General features: G+C 41.0%; 1 protein-coding gene across 5 annotated transcripts in view; it reads left to right on the top strand.

Annotated features, from left to right (window-relative positions):
- VPS41 (VPS41 subunit of HOPS complex) overlaps positions 1-20408 on the top strand; it is a 347998-nt gene that overhangs the window by 265476 nt on the left and 62114 nt on the right. For all 5 annotated transcript variants that reach the window (XM_059170547.1, XM_059170546.1, XM_059170545.1 and 2 more), the window contains 3 exons: positions 8618-8737; positions 9884-10030; positions 15583-15649. In XM_059170547.1, coding sequence (XP_059026530.1) covers positions 8618-8737; positions 9884-10030; positions 15583-15649 — 334 coding nt within the window. The remainder of the gene's footprint in view (positions 1-8617; positions 8738-9883; positions 10031-15582; positions 15650-20408) is intronic.

Below are 20408 nucleotides of genomic sequence, written 5' to 3'. Positions count from 1 at the left end.
TATATAAAGTAACCTCAATATTTTGGATCTCTGCTTAACTTAATATTGTAAATCACATGAAATTATCTACACTGTTGAAGTCTAACTTAATTCAAGCATTTTTAATGGTTATATAATATTCCATCCTATTAATCTATTTATTTTTTCTTAACTCCTAGGTAAGACCATTAAGTTGTATCCTGGTTTTGGTTATCATAAATCATGCTGTACTGAAGCTAGAAAACTTTGGACATGAACTGACACTAGCTCTGATTCCCAGGTTTGGGATTACTGAGTCAGAGGTCCTGATTATTTTTCAGGATTTAGATGCATACCACCACATAAGCTGCATTTGAGGAAGCATACCAGTTTACACCAGCTGTGTATGAGGCTACGTGTTTCTCCACATTTTCTTTGCCAGTTTTGATATACAAAGAAAGATAGTCCATTGTTCTGTTTTGTAACTTCTTTGAATTGTTAGCAATTTCAAACATTTTTATTTACTGGCCACTCATATATCTTCCTTTGTGGTTTGTCTGATTGTATTCTTTGCTTGGGGCAGCTTTTAATATTAGCATAGAAGCCAGGACAATGAAGACTGTCCATTTGATATTTATTGTCAGTTTGAGCACAAATTATTGCTGCTTACTGAATAGCCTGCAGCCTTTTCTCCAATTTTGGCTAAATCTGGAATAATTATTCTTGTTCCCAGGGAGGCATTATATAGGAGACATAATGAGACTTAGAGTAGACACTGAAGTCTGTAAAAAGAGGGCACAAAGAAGCTCCTACATACATGTGAGTCTGCTCTCAAACCATCAGCTCTCCCACTTGCATGGAGGCTGTCAAGGACAGAGCAGTGTGCCCTCTGAAGGGCAAGTTCAAGAGACTTGGTTTATTCTGCAGACAGTGCCCTTTTCTTTATTTTTTCCCCTTCTGCTTTACTTTCAATTGAGTTAAGTGCTTGTTCTAACACGTAAATCAGGTGTGTGATCAGGTGACTTTTTCCATTCCTCAAGACTTGGTAGTTTTTATATTTTTCATAATTGCCACCAGGTGAAGATATGCTTCCAGTCATCTGTGATTAAGATTATGCCTATTTAAAATTAGAGATCCTTATGCATTGCACAGAGCATTAACTCAAGTTTAATCACCCAGTGGATGACTTTTGTGTTTATGCTGCTGCTAAATGGCTTCAACCTTAACACCAGCCCCAGGAAATGTATCCTTAAACAGCTGCAAATTAAAAAACAGACCCAAAGTGTTTGGCTTGACCACCAGCACTGCTAAGTCTGTGGGACCATAATGGAAGTTTTTTTTTTTAACTGGTAAATTTATTTCAGAATACCTTATTTACTTTTAAATTAAATCATAGTTGCAGTTGTGCATTTGCATATGCAGAAATTGCAGATTGCTGGTTTAAGTAGGAGCCTCCCTCACATGTAGCCACAGGTAACTGCTAAACCCATATTGATGGGCAGGTGGATCACAGATCTCTATCTGTCATCACTAGTTTTTAATATAAAGGAGAGTGCTCCTACATGTCACCTCTAGTGTTTAGCTTCTTTTTGTTTTCATTGAACCTGTAGCTTGGAATTCTTGGTCACTGAATTGACTGCTACCTGATGTCAGTAGGGTGTTTCTCAAATTTCAAAGAGTTTTCACGGGATTGGTTAACTTCAGGGGCTTTTGTCCAAAAGCTGCGTTGCATTGGTGTTGTGTTGTGTTTACTCAGACATTGCTCGGAAGCAAGTGGTCAAGCAAGCCCTGGAAATACGCCTGGGTACAGAGACTTCCTGTGGTAGCAGTTTTGGACCCGTATTTAACCTCTTTTAAACACACTAAATTACCTCTAGGGAAAGGAGATTGAAGGATTATAACTCATCCCGCAAATCACCACTGAATTTAAGCAATACTGCATTCAGAAAACTCTCTTTCTTTTCCTACATGCTTTATGTTCTTTCTGGATGGTGTTTGGAAAAGCTGTGTGTGTTAAAGTTTGGTACTGAGCTAAAGCAGGAAGCAAGACAGAGGCACCTGCCATTCCCTCTTTGTGGTCACTTCTGCCTTCATCCAGATCCAGGACTCCTGCCTGTTGTCAGCAGCCCCCAACACTATCCCAGCTCTTCTCTGTGCTCGCTCATTTTTTCTTACTTGCTTTCTTGACTTCTTGGATTTCATTTCTAATCTTTTATATATAAAATATATATATATATATATAAATGTATATATAAATGTATATATATATAAGTTATATATAAATATATATATTTATATATAATTATATATTTATTATAATTTATATATTATATATTTATATATAAATTTTATATATACTCTGGATGTTTAAATTCTTCTGTGTCAGGTCCTGCCCATCCTTATGTCCTTCATCTCTTTGGCATGTTCTAATGTGCTGGGTTTTCCTTTTCTTTCTTCTCTCAGTTTTATTATCTCGAGCTCCAGCATCTTCTGGGATTTGGTATTTTGTCTTTATGGAGTCTGTTTTCTCCAAGCCCCTCGGTCCTTCCTACAGTAACGCATCTGCTGTCCAGGACTCGCCTGTGGGCTCCTCCACCCCTGCCGTTCTTCCCCACACTGTTGTCTGCTTCAGAGAGAGCGGTGCCGCCAGTGTGTAGGAAGCCTGAAAGACTCAAGTGATTTATATACTTGAAAGATCACAAGATGATTAAAAAGGGGCCAATCATCCTCTTTCCTCCATCAGGGAAGAATGGGAGATGGGTAATGATGGGTGTTATGTTGCTAGAATCGGTGGCTTTATTACAGCCCAAAAGGAATCCCGCCCTGTGTGGGGAAGATTCTAGGATGTGCATCCTTCCCACTCGGTAGTGTAACAAAGTACTAGATAGATTTATCAGCACAAAACATAGGAGAATAAAGTATATTGCTGAGGATGTGAGGGCTCCTTTTGAAATATAAGTACCAAGAGTGCTGACTGCCAGAATGTGGATTTATGGGAAATAAAGCCCTAGAATACTTTCTCCAACAAAAAATAGACCTCTTGGAAACAGTTTTTCCTCTCTATGTACTTAGCTCCCATTGAGCTTAAATTGCTCTCAGTATTGTGATAATGACAATTCAATATTATGGGATGTGGAAGATGAACCAAATAAATTAACCAGTTGCTTTTAAAGGTAGTTCACTCAATGACTTACCCTCTAAAATGCTTTGTAGAACATTCGTGCTCAGTAGGTCTCTAGGCAGTTTTATGACTAGAAGAAAGAAATGGATTTTATTAAATATCAGTGAAATACAGGCAGATAGTTCTGCTGTAGTTAAATTAGTGTAGACTGTTTGTAAGAAGAGCAGCTTATCATTTCTTAAATCACTGAAGTGGAACTTTCCTTGGCATTCCTGCCAGACAGTTTGTTTCTGCTTGAATTTCCCGTAGATTAGGATTAAAAAAGCAGATGGGGAGTGATTATCTGGTCCTTTTCCCTCCTGGGTGAAACCGTGGGTCCCACACAATGCTGCAAATCAAATCCTGAGGTGCTGCCTAGTTGTATTTGAAGAGTTTGAAAGAACAGTAATGGCGATGCTTCCATAATTACTTGCTGACATTTAAGGTTTTCTGCTATGTATGGATTGGGAAGTAGGACTCATGAGTAAGGAAGAAAGTAGAGTGGAAAGGGAAGGCAGAAATAAGTGCCTTAAGGACCAGGGGAGGTACCAGAGAGGAGAAAAGCAGGCGAAGGCTAGACCACCAGGAGAAGAGGGCATGGCAGTGATGGGGGGCGTGTCAGCAGCGCACAAACCCAGTTTAAATCATCACCATTTGGGCCAAGTGGGAGGCCAGGTGGCATTCCTGAAATGAGGGAACTACAGTCAGCTAAACTGAATAGAGGAAGACTAATCCTAAAAGCACTTCCCAGATCTGTGATCTGTTATGCACAGATTATCTCTTCTGCTGCTTAGCAAAGGGAACTGGACCAACATTTCAGGTGTAGGACAGGGAGTCAATATAAATGAGCCCTTTCTCAAGGGATGTTGTTACATCAAAGATGTAGTAACTGTGGACCAGTCAGTCCACAGGGTTCCTTCCCTTAGGTTTTTGAGATCAGGGCAGATGCCAGTATAGCTTTCGGGACATCACTAACTGAAGATGGGCTGAGTAACTGACGGGCTGGGTGTGTGATGTAGCTCCTCCTGCATCAAGCACACTGTGTGCATAGACAAGGGAAGAAAGGAGGAGACTGGTAGGGCCAGGGAAGCCTATTCAGTATCTCCTGTTCATCGTGCCTTGTGCGTCTAGCAAAGTCAATGTGGTTTCTTTCCCCCATGCATTTGCAGCCTGTTGGGGTCTGAAAAGTATACATGAGTGCCAGTGAGCAAGATACAGGGTGGTGTTTGTTATCCCGTGATAGAACCAGCATGACCCTAAAATGTATACAGAACCGAGAAATTAGGAGGACTTAAAAAAGAATTTGCTTCCCTAATATATTGAAGGCCATTTATGTACACATCATTTCTTCTTTGTCATCCATAAAATATGAAGGGAAAATGAATGAATCTGCTGCTATTTGAGAAACATCAGAAAATAACACAAACCATGTCCAAAACTGTAATGTAAATTCGTTAAAATTTGTTTTCCTTTCCAGAAGACAGTATATCAGCTTCCCCCATCCCTTTTTTTTTTTTTTTTTTAGCACTCCTCAGTGCCACAGGATGATGTGTGCTGTCTGTACTAGAAAAATATTAAGGAAGAAGCTTCCTTGATCCCTTGTCAGAGCAGGGTACACAGGGTGTTTTGTAATAGAACTCTGGAAGGTCAGACTCAACCCTGAGACCAGGGAATTCAGAATTCTTCTCTCCCTCCTTTTCTTCCTGCCCCCTGCTGGAAGTTTTCCCTGGAGCTGGAACAGGAGACAAAGGAGGCGGGCCCAGCCACCGTGGGCAAAAAGGCTCAGTGGGACTGAGTTTGGGTCTTGGTTGGAATTGCAGCAAGACTTCACTAACATTTTTATAAAGTTAACGTTTTATTTAAAAAGTAGGTACAGTTTATGTGAATTAATTCTAACACATAGTTATTATGACTGAAACATTCCTTCTTTCTCTAGGTTTCATTGAATTGCTGATACGGTTTTATTTCAGCTGTTCTCTTAAGTTATGTTGATTATCAAAATTGGAGAATGGATTTTCAGCTCTCTATGTGTGAACATAAAAATAATTCACATGTTCCAAGCAGAATAATCATGAAATAGAAATAATATATAAATCTCCTACCACCTGTTTCTAGAATTATAATTACTTTAAAAGGTATCCTTCAGATTTTTCTATATGGATACACATATTTTATTTAAAGATCATCATATTTAATACTATTTTAATCTGCTTTTTTATTTAATGGCCCTGAACATATTTTTACATTAAATAAACGTAGGTGTATAAAATTATTTATAAATGGATGCATCCTCTTCTTGGGTGATCTAGCTCTGCCACGCTTTAGTCGATCATTTCCCAGTCATTAGTCCATTTCTAGCTGTTACAATAACTTTACATACTTCTTTACTCACTTGTCTGATAACTTCTGAGCATAAATATCTAGGCACAGACTTCTGAGGTCATTTTTAAAGCTTTGACTCCCCAGTGCTAAAGGATTCTCCAGAAAGGCTGTGAGTTGAGGGCACCAGCTTCCCTGCGGATGACCATTGCTGTACTGTTCTGAATAACAATTTTACTAAACACCCAGCCTTCCAGCCACAAATCGCTTCATTTAAAAAAATTCCTATTATTCTCACATATCTTCAAATGAGTTGAAAACATTTTGGGAAGTTCTATAAATAATTCCTTTGGGGTTTTCTTTATGCTCCCATTAAAATCACAGATTAACTACTAAAACTTGGGTCATCAGTAAGAATTTTGAGTCTTATTATCCAGGAACATAATGTACATTTATGTAGCTCTCCTTTTATATCTCTCAATAAGAAATGTTTGTTTTTGTCATGTAGCTAGTGCACCCACATCTGTTTCTGCTCATTACTGACTTTTAGAGCTATGGATTTATCCTGTTTACAACTTTGACTTCATCCCCTAAAGTTCAGATGTGCAGTATTTGTGTGCTCATTTTCAAAGTGCTCTGGTCACAGTTTGATTTCCTCTCTTACTCGAGAGTATAGAGTTTTTTTGTTTGTTTTGTTTTGTTCTTTAGTTTCAGCTTTGCTCTGTGTTTCTTATCCTTTGGTGTTCGTTTGCTTAATTTTGTTGTCACCTGAGAAGAATAATTATTTTTTAAAGTTCTTGTCTGTTTGATGGAAGGTCTCATTCATGTAGAATCAGGAGTAGGAGATTTCCCTTATTCCCTAGATAAGTCCTGTTGTTTTCAAATACTGGATTCTTCCATATGGCTGGTGTTTTTTCTTGTTCCTGTTTACTGGGAGAAGTCTATATTCAGTATTCACAGTTGTAGTTGCTGTGAATATGTCATAGATTTTGTGAGGATTTGTCCAAATCTTTTATTCTGGACATGGTAGGAGAAGGAAGTTCTGTGTTTTCCTTCCTGCCTGAATTGGAACACAATTGCCTGTTGGGGAAGTGGCTTCCAAAGGGTGTAAATATTGGTGTTTGTGTTAAGAGCCTGCTTGCTGTATCCACTGAGGCAGTTTGAGGTTCTCTTGTAGGGCACAGCCTGCCACTGATGGGCACCCACCACAGTGCCCCCAGACCTCTTTTCTCCTTCCAAGCTGTGTGGCCCAGCGACAGCTTGAGTGGCTACTCAGGTTGAACTACCAGTGCTGACCACTCCCTCTGTGTCCCTGAGTGCAATTTTCCCATGCCGCCCCTTACCTCCACTGCCATGACGCTGAGTGGGAGGTGTTTGGGCTTGCTGGCAGCTGTCCTATCACTCACTTCCCAGATGGGCTCTTGTAATGAGTTAAATCGTGGCCTTCACTGAGGTCTTGTTTCTGTCGTATTTTATAGACATCTTCATTTAGAATTGGGGGCATATTTAATTTTCCTAGCACAAGTGTGGAATGTTCCCCTCTCACACAGCATTGGTCATCTCTAGATGGGATCAGACGGAGAGGAATTTGATGCCATGCGACACCACACTTTCCTCCTCACTACCCAGTCAGCCATTCCTCCTAGCAGGTGGTTATGGGGTGCTTCTGGGGCCCAGCCCCAGATTCTGAAAATCCCCTCCCTCGGATCCAAGCCACAGGTGGAAGATAGACATTGTGATCTTATCAATTCCTCATGTTTAATATAATTGTTTCTAGTTACCCATCTTTAGTTGAATGTGTAGCAGGAAGGATAATCTGAGGCTTTTTCCTCCTTCCCCAGATTTCAAACTTACCCTGTCACAAAATAGTGAACCTATTCAGCGACCTCCTTGGCTCTGTTTTTTGCATCATGGTGGAGGGAGAGGAAAAATCACAGAAGATGGACCTAAGGTCTTTAACTGGGAATAGGGAATCGTGGTGGTGGTGATTTCTTACTTAGAACCTGGATTGGGAAGGGACAAGATGAGTGGGAAGATCTTTGAGAGCAAAGAAGATATCCTGTATCTGTCTGATGGGAAGATGGGATACCGCATGGTCTGTAGTACCACTATGGACCCAGTGAAGCCACCTTTCCTTTCATGGATAATAGAGAACTTCAGATGTTTATGTCATTTTAAAGTGACCATTCTCGGTGTATTTGTGAATGTGGACACTTACTGAATTTTAGGTTTTGGTGCTTATTTGTCTTGTGTTTGCCCCTTTTGGCTATGGGAGCCTAGTTACTGAGAAATATAAATAAAATGTGAATTTATTCTCTTTCTCCTGGTACCTGTTTTTCCCCTTTAGGGGTGGGAAAGGACACATGAAGTTATATATTGTAAATTATATATATATAAATTTTATATGTTATGTTATATAAATGTCTTAAGGGATTTAAATTGGGTACATCAAGAAAAAAATACTGTGTCCTTAATAATGCATGAATTACTAGAACTACATCTTCACCAGTCTTAGAGATTTTAACCAGTTATATTGGTAATAAAATTTATCTGGCAGATTATTTTTTAAAAAAATATTTTATTTACAATCCGTCTCTACACCCACTGTGAGGCTCAAACTTAAAACCCTGAGATCATGAGTCATACGTACAACTGACTGGGCCAGCCAGGCTCCCCAGCAGATTTTTTTTTTTTTAAATAGATTCTTCCTTTTAAAATAAAGACCCTGGATAACTATGAACTTTTTAAAGAAGTTTAATCCTAAAGCAAGTTTATCTTATTTCATGACATGAATTACTGTTCAAACATGATTGTAAAATTATTTTTCTCGGGTTAAATGAAAAACAGGCTTCTTCTGACTATTACAGTTTAAGCTGTGACTAGGATTTTATTTTTAAGGAAAAAAATTACAAAGTTTTGATATCCCCAGTTACAAAATAATTTAAAGAACTTTCATTTAAACATTTAAAGAACAATCATTTAAAGAACTTTCTGTGACACAAATCTTGACTGACGATTTTTCTCCATGAATTTTGGTATTTTGGTGCCATCTTGTGGCTTGACTTTGTAGTAACTTCAACATTCCGAGGGCCAGCAAAAAAAAAAAAAAAAAAAAAAAAAAAGGTAAGAAACCTAATATATGCATCTCAGTTTCTAAACATCCTTTGTATTTGTCCCTAGTTGCTGCTCTTTGAACGATCTTGGATGAGCAGATGGAAGTCTTCTGTTCTGCACGAAGGAGAAGGGAACATAAGGAGCGTGAAGTGGAGAGGCCACCTGATTGCTTGGGCCAATAATATGGTAAAATCACATCTTCATCTTCCTGATCCTTCTTCAGAGCCAGAAAAGTAGACACATTGGGAGAGCTGTGACAAAGGGAAAGAAGCCACTGGTCTTTTCTAAGACATATAAGTGGCAACTGCTCTCATACCTGGAAGGTTAAAGAGATTAGATTGCTTTCGGCTTTCATAATAGAGTAATTCCCAACATATTCTGGACTTTATCTTGGAGTAAGAAACCCGAGGCATGGAGAATAGCCAAGAAAATGAAAAGGCATCTTAATAATTGAAGGGTTGCATTGGGAATGCGATATTGAAAATACCATTTGCCTATTAGCCAAGGGCAAGTATGTTGCTGTGGAACAAGTACAGGATATTGCTGATTTCATTTTACTCCCCATATAATCACAGGTGAAAAAGAGGCCTGCCTTTTAAAAAGCAGATTGTAATTTTTGGTGTTGCATTCTATTTAAAGTTTACTTAATATGAGAAAGGCTGAGTAGAAACTTTAAAAATTAGCTTTTGACATCTGGCTTATCCTTTGAAATTTCAAGGTATAATTTAGTAAATTTGTCCTATTCAGTTTTAATGGTAGAACTCTCCCAGAATCCACCTTGCTATTCAGGACTTTTCTTAAACTTCTCCCAGGTCACAGTTAAGGGTAAACAAACCTGTGGCCTCTTGGTTTATTTTTAGTTAGCTGCTTGCTTGGTGTTTCCATTTCAGTGCTTTAAAATGTCAGGTATAGTTTTCTTTACACATAGTGGTTTGTCGCATTCAAAGCTTTTCTTAAAAAAAAAAAAAAGCTCCATTTTTTTTTTAGTGGAACAATACAATTAGAAATGTTACTTGTCCGTCATTTTGGAAATGCGGTGGTGGATATCTGTCCCATTTCCCATTTGTGTTGTGTTTGAGTCCCTGATGCCATCTACTAATAAAATCTCTTTTGTCCCCAAGGAAGGGTAGAGGTTTTCTTTTGTTGTGGGTTCTCACAGGGTTTGTGTGGAGTGAAGCATTTTCTTTCACATGGCTCCCAGCGGTGCTCAATAAACACTGTCAATATTTCCCGGTGCTGGTTATTGGTGGTGTGTGGCAGGGGCTGTTAATAAGTTCTCCTCTCCTTTCCTTCTCCTGAGTAGAGGATACTTAATGCTCTTGTATTTTTCAGGGTGTGAAGATTTTTGACATCACTTCCAAGCAGAGAATCACCAATGTGCCCCGGGATGACATAAGTCTTCGCCCAGATATGTATCCGTGCAGCCTCTGCTGGAAGGACAGCGTGACGCTAATTATCGGCTGGGGGACTTCAGTCAAGGTGGTTTGCTTGTCTTGATAATAAGTCCATGTTGTTAATAGATCCACTGAGGAGGGTCTGAAGGAATATGAGGTCTTGAGTGTCTTCTCGGAAGCCACTGAATATTTTCCCCTGAATATTCACGTTGTGTGATATTTATGCTGAAATCTTTTCATACGCAGAAATTTGGAGATACGGTCTTTCTTTCCCTTTTGCGTGCTAAACACACTGTGAGCTCTTCCTTGCGGCCACCTGTGATCTTTAAATCTCCCTGCCTGGTCGACCTTAGCTATTTATGGAAAGTGTGGTTGTGGTTGTTTTTCGTTGGTTTGTCAGGTTTCCCATTCTTTATTGTTCTCTCCATTCCCCTTAGTTGCTTCATTAGAGTTGATGATCGTGGGAAGAGAATGTTAAAACTGAATCATCCCACTTGCTTGGTCATAGTTGGGTGGAGCAGAGGCCCAGACTTATTATTGATAAGATTAGGGGCTGTTTTGTGGCATGCAGCCTTCTGCTCCTTGTGTGCCTGGGTAAATGAAATTCAGCCATTGTACAAAAGAGGGCCCAAAGCTCACATTTATTTTTCGTGTACCAGTGTTAGTCTTGTATTAGGCATTTCAGAACCCAAAGTTGTTGACTTCCCTTTAAAAATATATAGCTTAATCTAAACAAAATAAACCAAAAAGTGGCTACAAATGGTACAAGACCTTATCCCAGCGACAGTCTGGTGGCACAGCCAGGCTTTAGAGTCCAACAGGTCTGACACGTACTTCCTGTGTGACCTAAGCCTGACTCTCCTCATCCACAAATGGGAGTATGGATTGTTCTCTCGTCCTGAGCTCTGGGGAGGGTTGAGTGAGGTAATGCCTACCAAGAGTTTAGCATAATCTGACATGTTGTAAGTGCTTCGTAAACCTCATTGTCATTATTTTGCCGCAAAATTCTAGAATAGTCTTGAAAGAGACATGGTTATTTAAAATGTACTCTTCTCTGGAAAAGGAACGCTCAAAAATTACTAATGCGGTGCTGCTTACTAACCAAAACAAGCATTGTTAACTTGAGGTAAGGTCCTCCTGGCCCTTAGGTTGCTATCATTCTAGTTCTCCTTTCTTTAATTGTTTTCATGTATCAAGTGAACATAACCTGATTCATATTTAGGATAGCAGAAGAGAAGGCATGCCCAATAGTCTAGGGTTTTTAAAAAAACAAAACAAAACAAAACAAAAAAAAACGAAAAGTGATTCTCTAGTCTCCTTATCCCATTTGTGTGGTTACTCATCCAATAAATGGTTCTTGATACTTTTTAAAATTTCCTTAAATGGACCAAGTGGCTTTTTGTTGTTTAAAGTTGTGATTTTCTTTTCTTTTGGTGAAAGACAAGGAAAATTAAGCTTTAGGGACACAGAAGTTTATTGAATGCTACCGGAAATGCCTTCTTTCTTAAGCTGAATAGTGGCCCACGAAGTTAGCACATCCTAATCCCACGGCCCATAAATGTTTCTTTATATGGCACAAAATACAATTAATGAGGATCTTGAGATGGGAAGATTGTCCTGCAGTATCTGGGTTGGCTCTAAATGCACTCCCGAGTATTCTTAAAGAAGGAGCACCGCCACAGGAAAGGGGAAGGCAGCGTGAGCAGAGAGGCCGACACTGGAGCGTCACACACAGCCAAGGCTGTTCTGCAGCCACCGGAAGCCGGAGGTGGCATGTCACAGACAGATTCTCTAGAGCCTCTGCGGGGAGTACAGCCCTGCCAACACCTTGATTTGGGCCCCGTGAAACTGGTTTTAGACCTCTAGCCTTCAGAAGTTGGAAAGGATAAATTTCCTTTATTTTAAACTGCCAAGTTTGTGGTAATCTATTAGAGCAGCTGTGGGAAACTAATATGCTTTCACTGTGCCCAGATTATGATCCAACTCATGTGTGAAAATTTTTTCATGTCAAATGTTTCTTTGTATTTATTGGGGATTCCTCTTCTTTGGACTCAATTAGTAGTATGTTGGGTACTTCTCAGTTGAGAATCCGCGTGTTCTGCTGAGGGAAGAGAAGATAGGACATAATCTTTCCTCTCAGAGAGCAGCCTTATTGGGGAGACAGCCACAGGGTGTAGCAGAGTGTGCAGTCTGAACCGTTCATTTATTCGTTCACTTGGCCAGCAACCACTTACCGAGTTCCCGTGATGTTCTAGTGGGGCAAGACAGACACGCAAGTGAGTATGCCACGTTGATGGAGGTAAATAGCAAGGAGGGTAGTTAAAGAGGGAAATGGGGAAAGGGCCAGGGGTGGGTGCCATGTAATATAGAGCGATCAAGGGAAGATCAAGGTACGTGTGCTTTGGTAGAGATCTGGAGGGAGATCTGTGCCAGAGGGATGTTGGCAAGGGTATCAGCCAGGGCAAAATCCTTGAGGCAGCAGTGTGATTGGCATGTCTTTGTGGAGTATAAAGCCGTTATCACCAGAGTGGATGAAGCAAGTGTAGAGGAGAGAGCTAGAAGTCCTGAGGGAGGAGGGTAGGAGGGGATGCATTGTGGAGGGGCTCACTGGCCTTGGTGCCAATTCTGGCTTTTTTTTTTTTTTTTTAAGATTTTATTTATTTATTTGAGAGAGAGACGGTGAGAGAGAGCATATGAGGGGTGAAGGTCAGAGGGAGAAGCAGACTCCCCAACAAGCTGGGAGCTCAAGGCAGGACTCTATCCTGGGACTCTGGGATCATGACCCAAGCCGAAAGCAGTCACCTAACCAACTGAGCCACCCAGGCGCTCCCCAATTTGGGCTTTTAATTTGAGTGAGGTGGGAAGCCAGCAGAGGGGTTTTGAACAGCAGACTTAAACAATCAAACTTGGACTTTGCATAGAGCCAAACAATGAAGGGTTCGTAAAGATGGGAGATAGGGTAGGAGGCTACTGCAGGAACCTCCCTAAAAATCCTGGCATGTTGGTCAGCCTCGTGGAGCTGGTGGGGAATCACTGGATTCTGGGTGTATTTTGAGGGTAGACCCTGTCATATTTATTGATGGTTCAATGTGGGATGTAAGAAGACAGAAGACAATGGTGACTCTTTTAACCCGAGAAGCTGGGAACCGAAGCTGCTTTTTCCTGACATGGGTAACACTTAAGATGGCAAGTCAGGAGATATTTTTATGTGGGTCCACTTGAGATGCCCATTAGGTCAGTGGAGAAGTGGAGGAGACTGCTGGATGAAGCACATTAGTGTTCATGGGTAAGAACCTGCCTATCAGTATAAAGGCTCTTGAGGTCATTGATCTGCTCTTAGGGGGGACAAGAGCTCAGGGCAGTATTTCACTCTTCCCCCACCTGCAGCTGCTGCTGCTCCTCTGAAGCAGGTGTGAGATAGAGCTCAGACCACAGAACTGGGGAGGGGCGGGGGATGGAGAGGAGAGCCCAGCTGCCAGAACTTCCACACGTCCCAGTCTTCAGAGAGCTTATCACGGGGCCAGAGAAACAGTCCAGCCTCAGCCTGAGTTCCCTTCTCCCAAGGAGCCTTCCTCCTCTGCTGGTAGACACCACTGCTTTGTACTTCTGTACTTGCCCTTCCCACTTGAGTAAAAGGACTCTTTGTGTGTCTTCCTCACTGCTCCCATACTCTTTCTAAGGAAAGAGCTATGTCTGTTTCTCCCAAAGCTCAGGATTGGTGCCCAGTAGTTGCTCAGAGTTCTGCTTAATATTTTTCACTTACTTTCTGTTACTCTGCTTCAAACAATTTGAGACCCTATTCATGTGGTTTTATCAGCATGTTAAGACAGTTGTCCCTTGGGCACTGTGGGGCATGGCCGATAGACAGTCTAGTTTCCCTAGCAAATGTGGACAGAAGAATCAAAAATCTAACAAAAGGAGAAGGAAATTGGGGAAGCGGACAGGACATTGTCTGAGATGGATAGGAGACAAAAAACAATATTGGGAGAAAATTGCCAATCACTTCTAAGCAAGTGTTCCTACCCACCCCGCCCCCAGCATTGGGTTCGAGTCCTGTGTTAGAGCAGGACCTGTCTTGTATTCCCCCACTGCTGGACAGCAGTTTGGGCATGCGTACCAACCAAACCAGAACAGACCGAACGTGAGGTCACATCCCCATCCATCGTTAGTTCGGCTTCTAGGAATTTATCCTAGGGAAACAAAAGTCCAAACATTTTCTATCCAAGTATGTGAATCGTGCCTTCAGGTTGGTTAGAAGCAAAAACTGGATATCTAAAAGGGTATTGTAAGAAAATTACAGTACACTCAGACAGTGAAATTCTGTATACGTTAAAGAATTGTGCTGTGGAAAAATATTTAAATAATACATTAAGTTACTTATGGTAATTGTTGGGTTAATAAAAGTAGCTTCCAAAAAACAACAAAAAAAAGTAGCTTCCAAACAAAAACAATTATTAATGTGTTTGTTCACTTTGTACTGGGACAGTAGGTAATGTTTGTTTTTTCCTCTTTGGGTTTTTCTGTATTTTAGAATTTCCTATATTGTAGCTAAATTTAGGGTAGTAGTATTTATTGTGTTGTTTAATAGTTACCTAAAGAAAAAGGAAAAAACCTGATCCCTGATGAAATTTGTATAGAATCAGTATTTAACTTCAGATTGTCTTACCTTGATGGCAGAACTTAACGTAAATTTTTGTTGTCTTATTAAAAAATAAAAAGAATATATTCATTTTAGAAAATATAATAAAGAAAACAAATTATCCATAGTCTTGTCACACTAAAATAGCCATGGTTAATACACATGGGTTGTTTGGGGTGTGTGTGTGTGTGTGTGTGTGTGCGCACGCACGTGCGCGTGCTAAATATACAAACACACATATATATCCAAACTGTATCCATATAACTTAAAAGAGAGATTGGCAAACTTTTTCTGTAGCAACTAGTAAGTATTTTAGACTTTGTGGACTATATACTGTTTCTGCTGAATATTTTTCTGTCTTCCTTCCTTTTCTAGTCTTTCAAAATGTAAAAAACTCTTTGTAGTTTACAGATCATAAAAAGACCAGTCAAGGACAGGCTGTAGATTGCCTAACTCTGATTAAAAGTATATAATACACTGATTACGAAACACTTTTTTAAAAAAATTTTAAGACACTTGAGAGAAGAGCTTGATGCCACTTATGCAAAGTATTACTTAGCAAGAGTGAAATAAATGATGGGTATGTAGTCAGAAACACAAGCCCTAATGTGAATGCTGTGCAGATTAGCCACTGAGCTTTTGGTTATGTGCTTCCGCCAGAGCTTTGTTTAGACGATGATAGAAGTAGGCCCTAAGTAGTACTTCGTCCCTACGTAGAGTTGCAAAGAATGGGTCACTGGAAACATGTTAAAACGATATTACAGTTTCCATTCTTTGTCCTTGAATAAGACTTTATTGAAGAATAATGTTGGAGAACATGAGTAATGGCTGCTATATGTCGTTGAAATTAATTTCTATCATTTAAGTCATTGAGTAGATTATGTGCACTCCCTCTCAGCGCTACATGGCTAATTTAACAAAAGTATCATATATTGAATGAAATGTTACAAAGAGTTTTCCATCACCTGAGTAAAATAACCTGTGAATTTATTTTCTAGATCTGCTCAGTGAAGGAGCGGCATGCCAGTGAATTGAGGGACTTGCCAAGTCGATATGTTGAAATAGGTAAGCCTTCTAGGAGTGAAGAACGTCCAAAGAGAATCCATTTTAGTAAAGTGAAACCTAAAATCACGTGTGTCTTCAGGGCTCATCACTTGAGACCTGAGTGAAGCAGTTCAAGAACTTTTAAGTTTTGAAACTTTGCTGTAGAGTCCCTCTTTTCTAACTGTATTTCCAATTTTTACATGGTATTTTTGTAGCCGGCTTTGAAGGTAAGTAACTGTGGGTTCGGGTTCTGTTGTTTCCTGCCTGGACTTAGGACAGTTGCTCTGTGCACTCTCATCTGGAAAAGGTGAGGCGGAACATCTTTCCCACAGGTTGTGGCTGGGAGTTCAGAGCACTTGTGCACGCGCAGCTCATCACACGGAGCTGACACCTGTTCCTGTCCACCTGTACCCTCTGAATAGAAATTTTCATCTTCACTGGTCCGGGCCCAACTGCTGTCACCTTTTCTCTGGATCCCTGCAGCAGCCTCCTGATGGGGCTGTCCCCTACCACTGTGAATTACAGTGATCTGGTTTCCCCACTGCAGTCAGCATACAAACCAGATCGTGTCCCCACCCTTCAGCCTGTCCCCATTGTTCGTGGCATGGAGAGGAGACTCTTGGTTTGAGCACAGGGGTCTGTGCTGGCCCTCCCCAGCCTCCACAGTGTTGGCCGAGACAAGGCTTCTCCTTGGTGTCTGCACTGTAGTCACACTGGCCACCGTTCACCCAGCCATGCTCCCTCTTCAGGTCTCTGTAGAAGGCCCTTCTTGCCTCTTGGCACTTCCTTGACCCTTAATCATTCCTCAGCTCAAATATTGCTAGAGAAAGCCCACCGGGAGAGCCCTCGGGACCTTGACAATGAGGTCAGACCCTCCCCTGTGAAGCATGGGTGTGATTGTGCGTTGTTCAGGGCAGTAGGTCCCTTCCCCCACACTGTAAGGTCCCCGAGAGCTCGCGCTGGGTCTGTTCTTGCTCACTGTTTGTATCTCCGGAGCGTGGCCCAATGTATGTCCAAAGTAATACCGGGTATTGAAGGGATCCGTGATTCAGGGAAACACCTATTCGGGAGAAGGATGCCAAGAAGGAGCTACCACTACTTTTTACATCTTGGTCTTATAACTTAGTGTAAAAGTGATACAAACAGAAAGGATGAGAAGAGAATGACTTGTGCCAATTAAACAGATACAGTATAAGCTGTTTGGGGACTGTTTAGAACAAAGCAGTAGGAGACAGAGTTGTGTGACAAAGAAGTTTTTGCCACATAAGTCAGCTGAGAAGTTCCTTTACCTATTTGGATGATGGGTGGGGAGTTATCACTTTGAGGGGTTTTTGTAACAAGGTGAAGCGAAATCATTTGCATATGACTGTGATTCTAAAACCAGAATGGTGTGTATTACTCCCATGGCTCATATGGTCAGAGCATTTCAGTCTGAGATATTTTGTACTTGAAGACAGAAGTGGATGGTAGGGTTTTAACAATTTTTTGCCTTAGAAAGAGAAATAAGTGCATAGTTGGGATTGCTCAGAGTATGGACAAAGCAGGCCTATGTAGGATATAATGGTTTGAGAAGAACTGAGGAACAAGACTGGAGAAGACTGGAAACTACCAGGTCACGATCATTACTTCAGTGTCTATCTTCTTTTCTGCCTCCCAGCAAAATCCTCTGAACACCTCCCGGCATAGTGTCCTGATAGAGAAGTGTTCCAGTTTCTTAAATACAGATGGGGGGGGGGGGGTTAAACTCTGGGAGTTTTTAAGGATGGAAGACTTACCAGGAATAAAAGTGTTGCAGGTGTCCCCTCCTTAGCTGATGTTGGTCGCTAACACATGAGGCGTGGGCCATTTCCCTGTGTGCTTTAACGAGCATTGGTTCACTTCACCCTCATCACAGCCCCTGTGACCGTGGGGGCTCAGGGATGTAAACATCCGGTGTCAGATCTTACTCTAGTGGCGTTAGAAATGGACAGGATCTAACTGCAGAACCACCACCAGCTTCTGGAGACACAAGGCAGTTTGCCGAATTCCTGTATGACTTTGATGAACTTGCTTCGCTTTCCTGAGTCAGGCTTTCCCCACTGTAAAGTGGAGGTGATAGTATCTACCTTTGCAGTCGGTTGTGAGAATGAAACTGAAATAACGCTTTTATCACAGTGCTTGGCATACAGTAGGCACTCACTGAATCATGGTAGTGATTATCACTGTGCAGACTTCTAGCCCAGTTCTGTGACTGCTAATAGCTGGCCCAGTGGTGGCCCCAGAGCCCTGGGATCACGTTATTGAAGTATAGTTCATCTGTCCTACAATTTACGTGAAATAGACCGTGTGTGGGTCCTGGCAATATCACATTACTGGCGTTTTACTACTATGGTTAGTGGTTAAGTACCATTTTTCCCCCTCTTGAGAGCAAACCTTTAAGAATATAAACCATTTCCACAGCAGGAGGCAAAGTGGTTTAGATAAGAGTCCTTGATGAGGATAGAGGAAAAGAGAAATATTAGGAGGTCTGGATTACAATTTGCTTTAGTCCTGAACAGTGTGAGCCACTGTTCTTTAGTAAATAAGGTGAAAATGGCATTGAGGTTAAAGAACTATTGGTGGCTGTACATTTCTTAGAAGCCAGATGTTTGTAACTCTTTATTTATAAGTCCGAATCTTGAGAAATACACAAGAGCTTTCGCTCTCCATAGGATATTAGTTGATTCTTATAAATGAAAAATAATAATGATAATAAGGATTAAGCTTACTGGGCAGTCACCAACCCATGAAGACATTCTCGGTACGTAAGGTTTTTAGGGTGGCACTTCTTTTTCCAAACTACATCGTTAAAAGTGGGTTATGGTTCTAAGCCTGGCATACTTATTTGAACTTGGGTCTCTTGCGGTATTACAGGACTCCCTCTCTCTTTGGCCAAAGTCTTTCACCATAGGAGTCCAAAGACTTTCACCAAAGTCTTCCATGGGCTTCATGGGGCAGTTAGACAGTGTGGAGAAATGAAGCCAGTGTTTGTGGGTCATTTTCTGGCTGTCTCCTTCCAGGGATAGAGGACTTACATGCAAGGAATTCATGAACAACTTCCCAGTCTTGATTTCATTTGGAAGCTTATTTCGAAAAAAACTAATAAAGGGAAAAAGACTATATGGGAATCTATTTAAAATGGCAGAAGCCAGGAAGAAAGAGAGGGCGGAAGGGGAAGGGACATCTTTTTCTCTTTAATTAAGCAGTGTTCATATCTTCAGTTGGTTATATGCTGTGGCTCTTAGAATTTAGCACATTGTTCTATTTTTAGCCTCTTGATTGATTGGGAAAACAGTGACCTGGAAATGAGACATCTGTGTAGTGGTGGAGGCGAGCTGTGAGGTGGATGTCTTTTCTGGATCTAAGCGTGCCTCACCATCCACCTGTTGGGCTGTGCTGACCCAGTCATGCAGGTTCCAGCAGGAGACAGTTGTCCTGCCCTGAGTCACGTGGCTCATCCCATAGCCTGAGGCTCAGCAGGAATTGGGACATTGCTGGCATCCTTCACGGTATTTTTGCTTAAGGATCTAGCTTTGAATGGTGTTCTGTTATAATTCAGTTTGACTCTGTAATCTCTTTTTTTTTTTTTTAAAGGTTTTATTTATTTGACAGACAGAGATCACAAGTAGGCAGAGAGGCAGAGAGAGAGAGAGGAGGAAGCAGGCTCCCTGCTGAGCAGAGAGCCCGATGCGGGACTCGATCCCAGGACCCCGAGATCATGACCTGAGCCGAAGGCAGCGGCTTAACCCACTGAGCCACCCAGGCGCCCCTGACTCTGTAATCTCTTAATTCTTCTGTTATGCATTAAATTTTTTCCCTGACATTTTATTATGAAAAAATGAAAACATACAGACAGGTGAAGAATTTTCACAAAAATAGTGAGCACCCACATACTCAGCCCTTAGGTCCTGCAATGAGGATTTTATTGTACTTGCTAAAGCAAGTACATGCCTATTCCTGTAGCCACTCCTCCCACTCAGTATGGGAGACTCAAATGTTTGTTGTTGTGTGTTAAATTCATAAATTTTCTCAGTAACAAGTATTGGCAAGAGACCTGAAACACCTGATGTAACAAATATGTTTTGTTCCTTTTTTGAAAATGACCACCAAGCACATGCCAAGTAGAATTTCATTTGATCTTCACAGTGATCCAGATGAGTAGGGGCTGTCATCCCATTTTATCCCATTCTTCTATCTGAAGAAGCTGAGGTTCAGAAGGGTCAGGTAACCTGCTCAAGATCATTCCATTCTTAAGCAAAGAAGGCAGCATTTGAACTCAGGATAGACTGAGTTTCAAAGGTGTTGCTCTCAACCCTGTACTATATGTTCTTCCATGCGTTCCTTTCTCTAAACCTGTCCTTCGTTACAGCCAGAGGAACTGATGAGAAGGATAGAGGCTTACTCTGGGCATTCAGATAAAAACCATAGGGTAGAAACTGTCTAGAATCCAAACACCCATTTTAATATGACAGCAATCGTGTCTGCTCACCTGTTCTTCAAATAGCCAGATGAAGTGGAATTGTTTTTTCTTTATTTTGGTTCAGCAAAGTATCTCCTTTAGAGTAGAGAATTTAGTTTCCCTTGTTTTATTCTAGGGCTGATAGCCCTTCCTTGTTCTTCCTCCAAATTGCTAGGGAATATCTAGACTATAGTTGCTTTGGGTGACCAACAAAATGGTTTCTAAGGAAAGGGAACCAAGTCCAGATTATGATGTGATTCTTAGAATTGTCTGAGAAAGAAGAAACGCTATTGTTTGCTATTT

Source organism: Mustela lutreola, chromosome 4 (genome assembly GCF_030435805.1).
Source record: "Mustela lutreola isolate mMusLut2 chromosome 4, mMusLut2.pri, whole genome shotgun sequence".
Classification (NCBI taxonomy): Eukaryota; Metazoa; Chordata; class Mammalia; order Carnivora; family Mustelidae; genus Mustela; species Mustela lutreola.
This window is presented reverse-complemented; position numbering and strand designations above follow the sequence as displayed.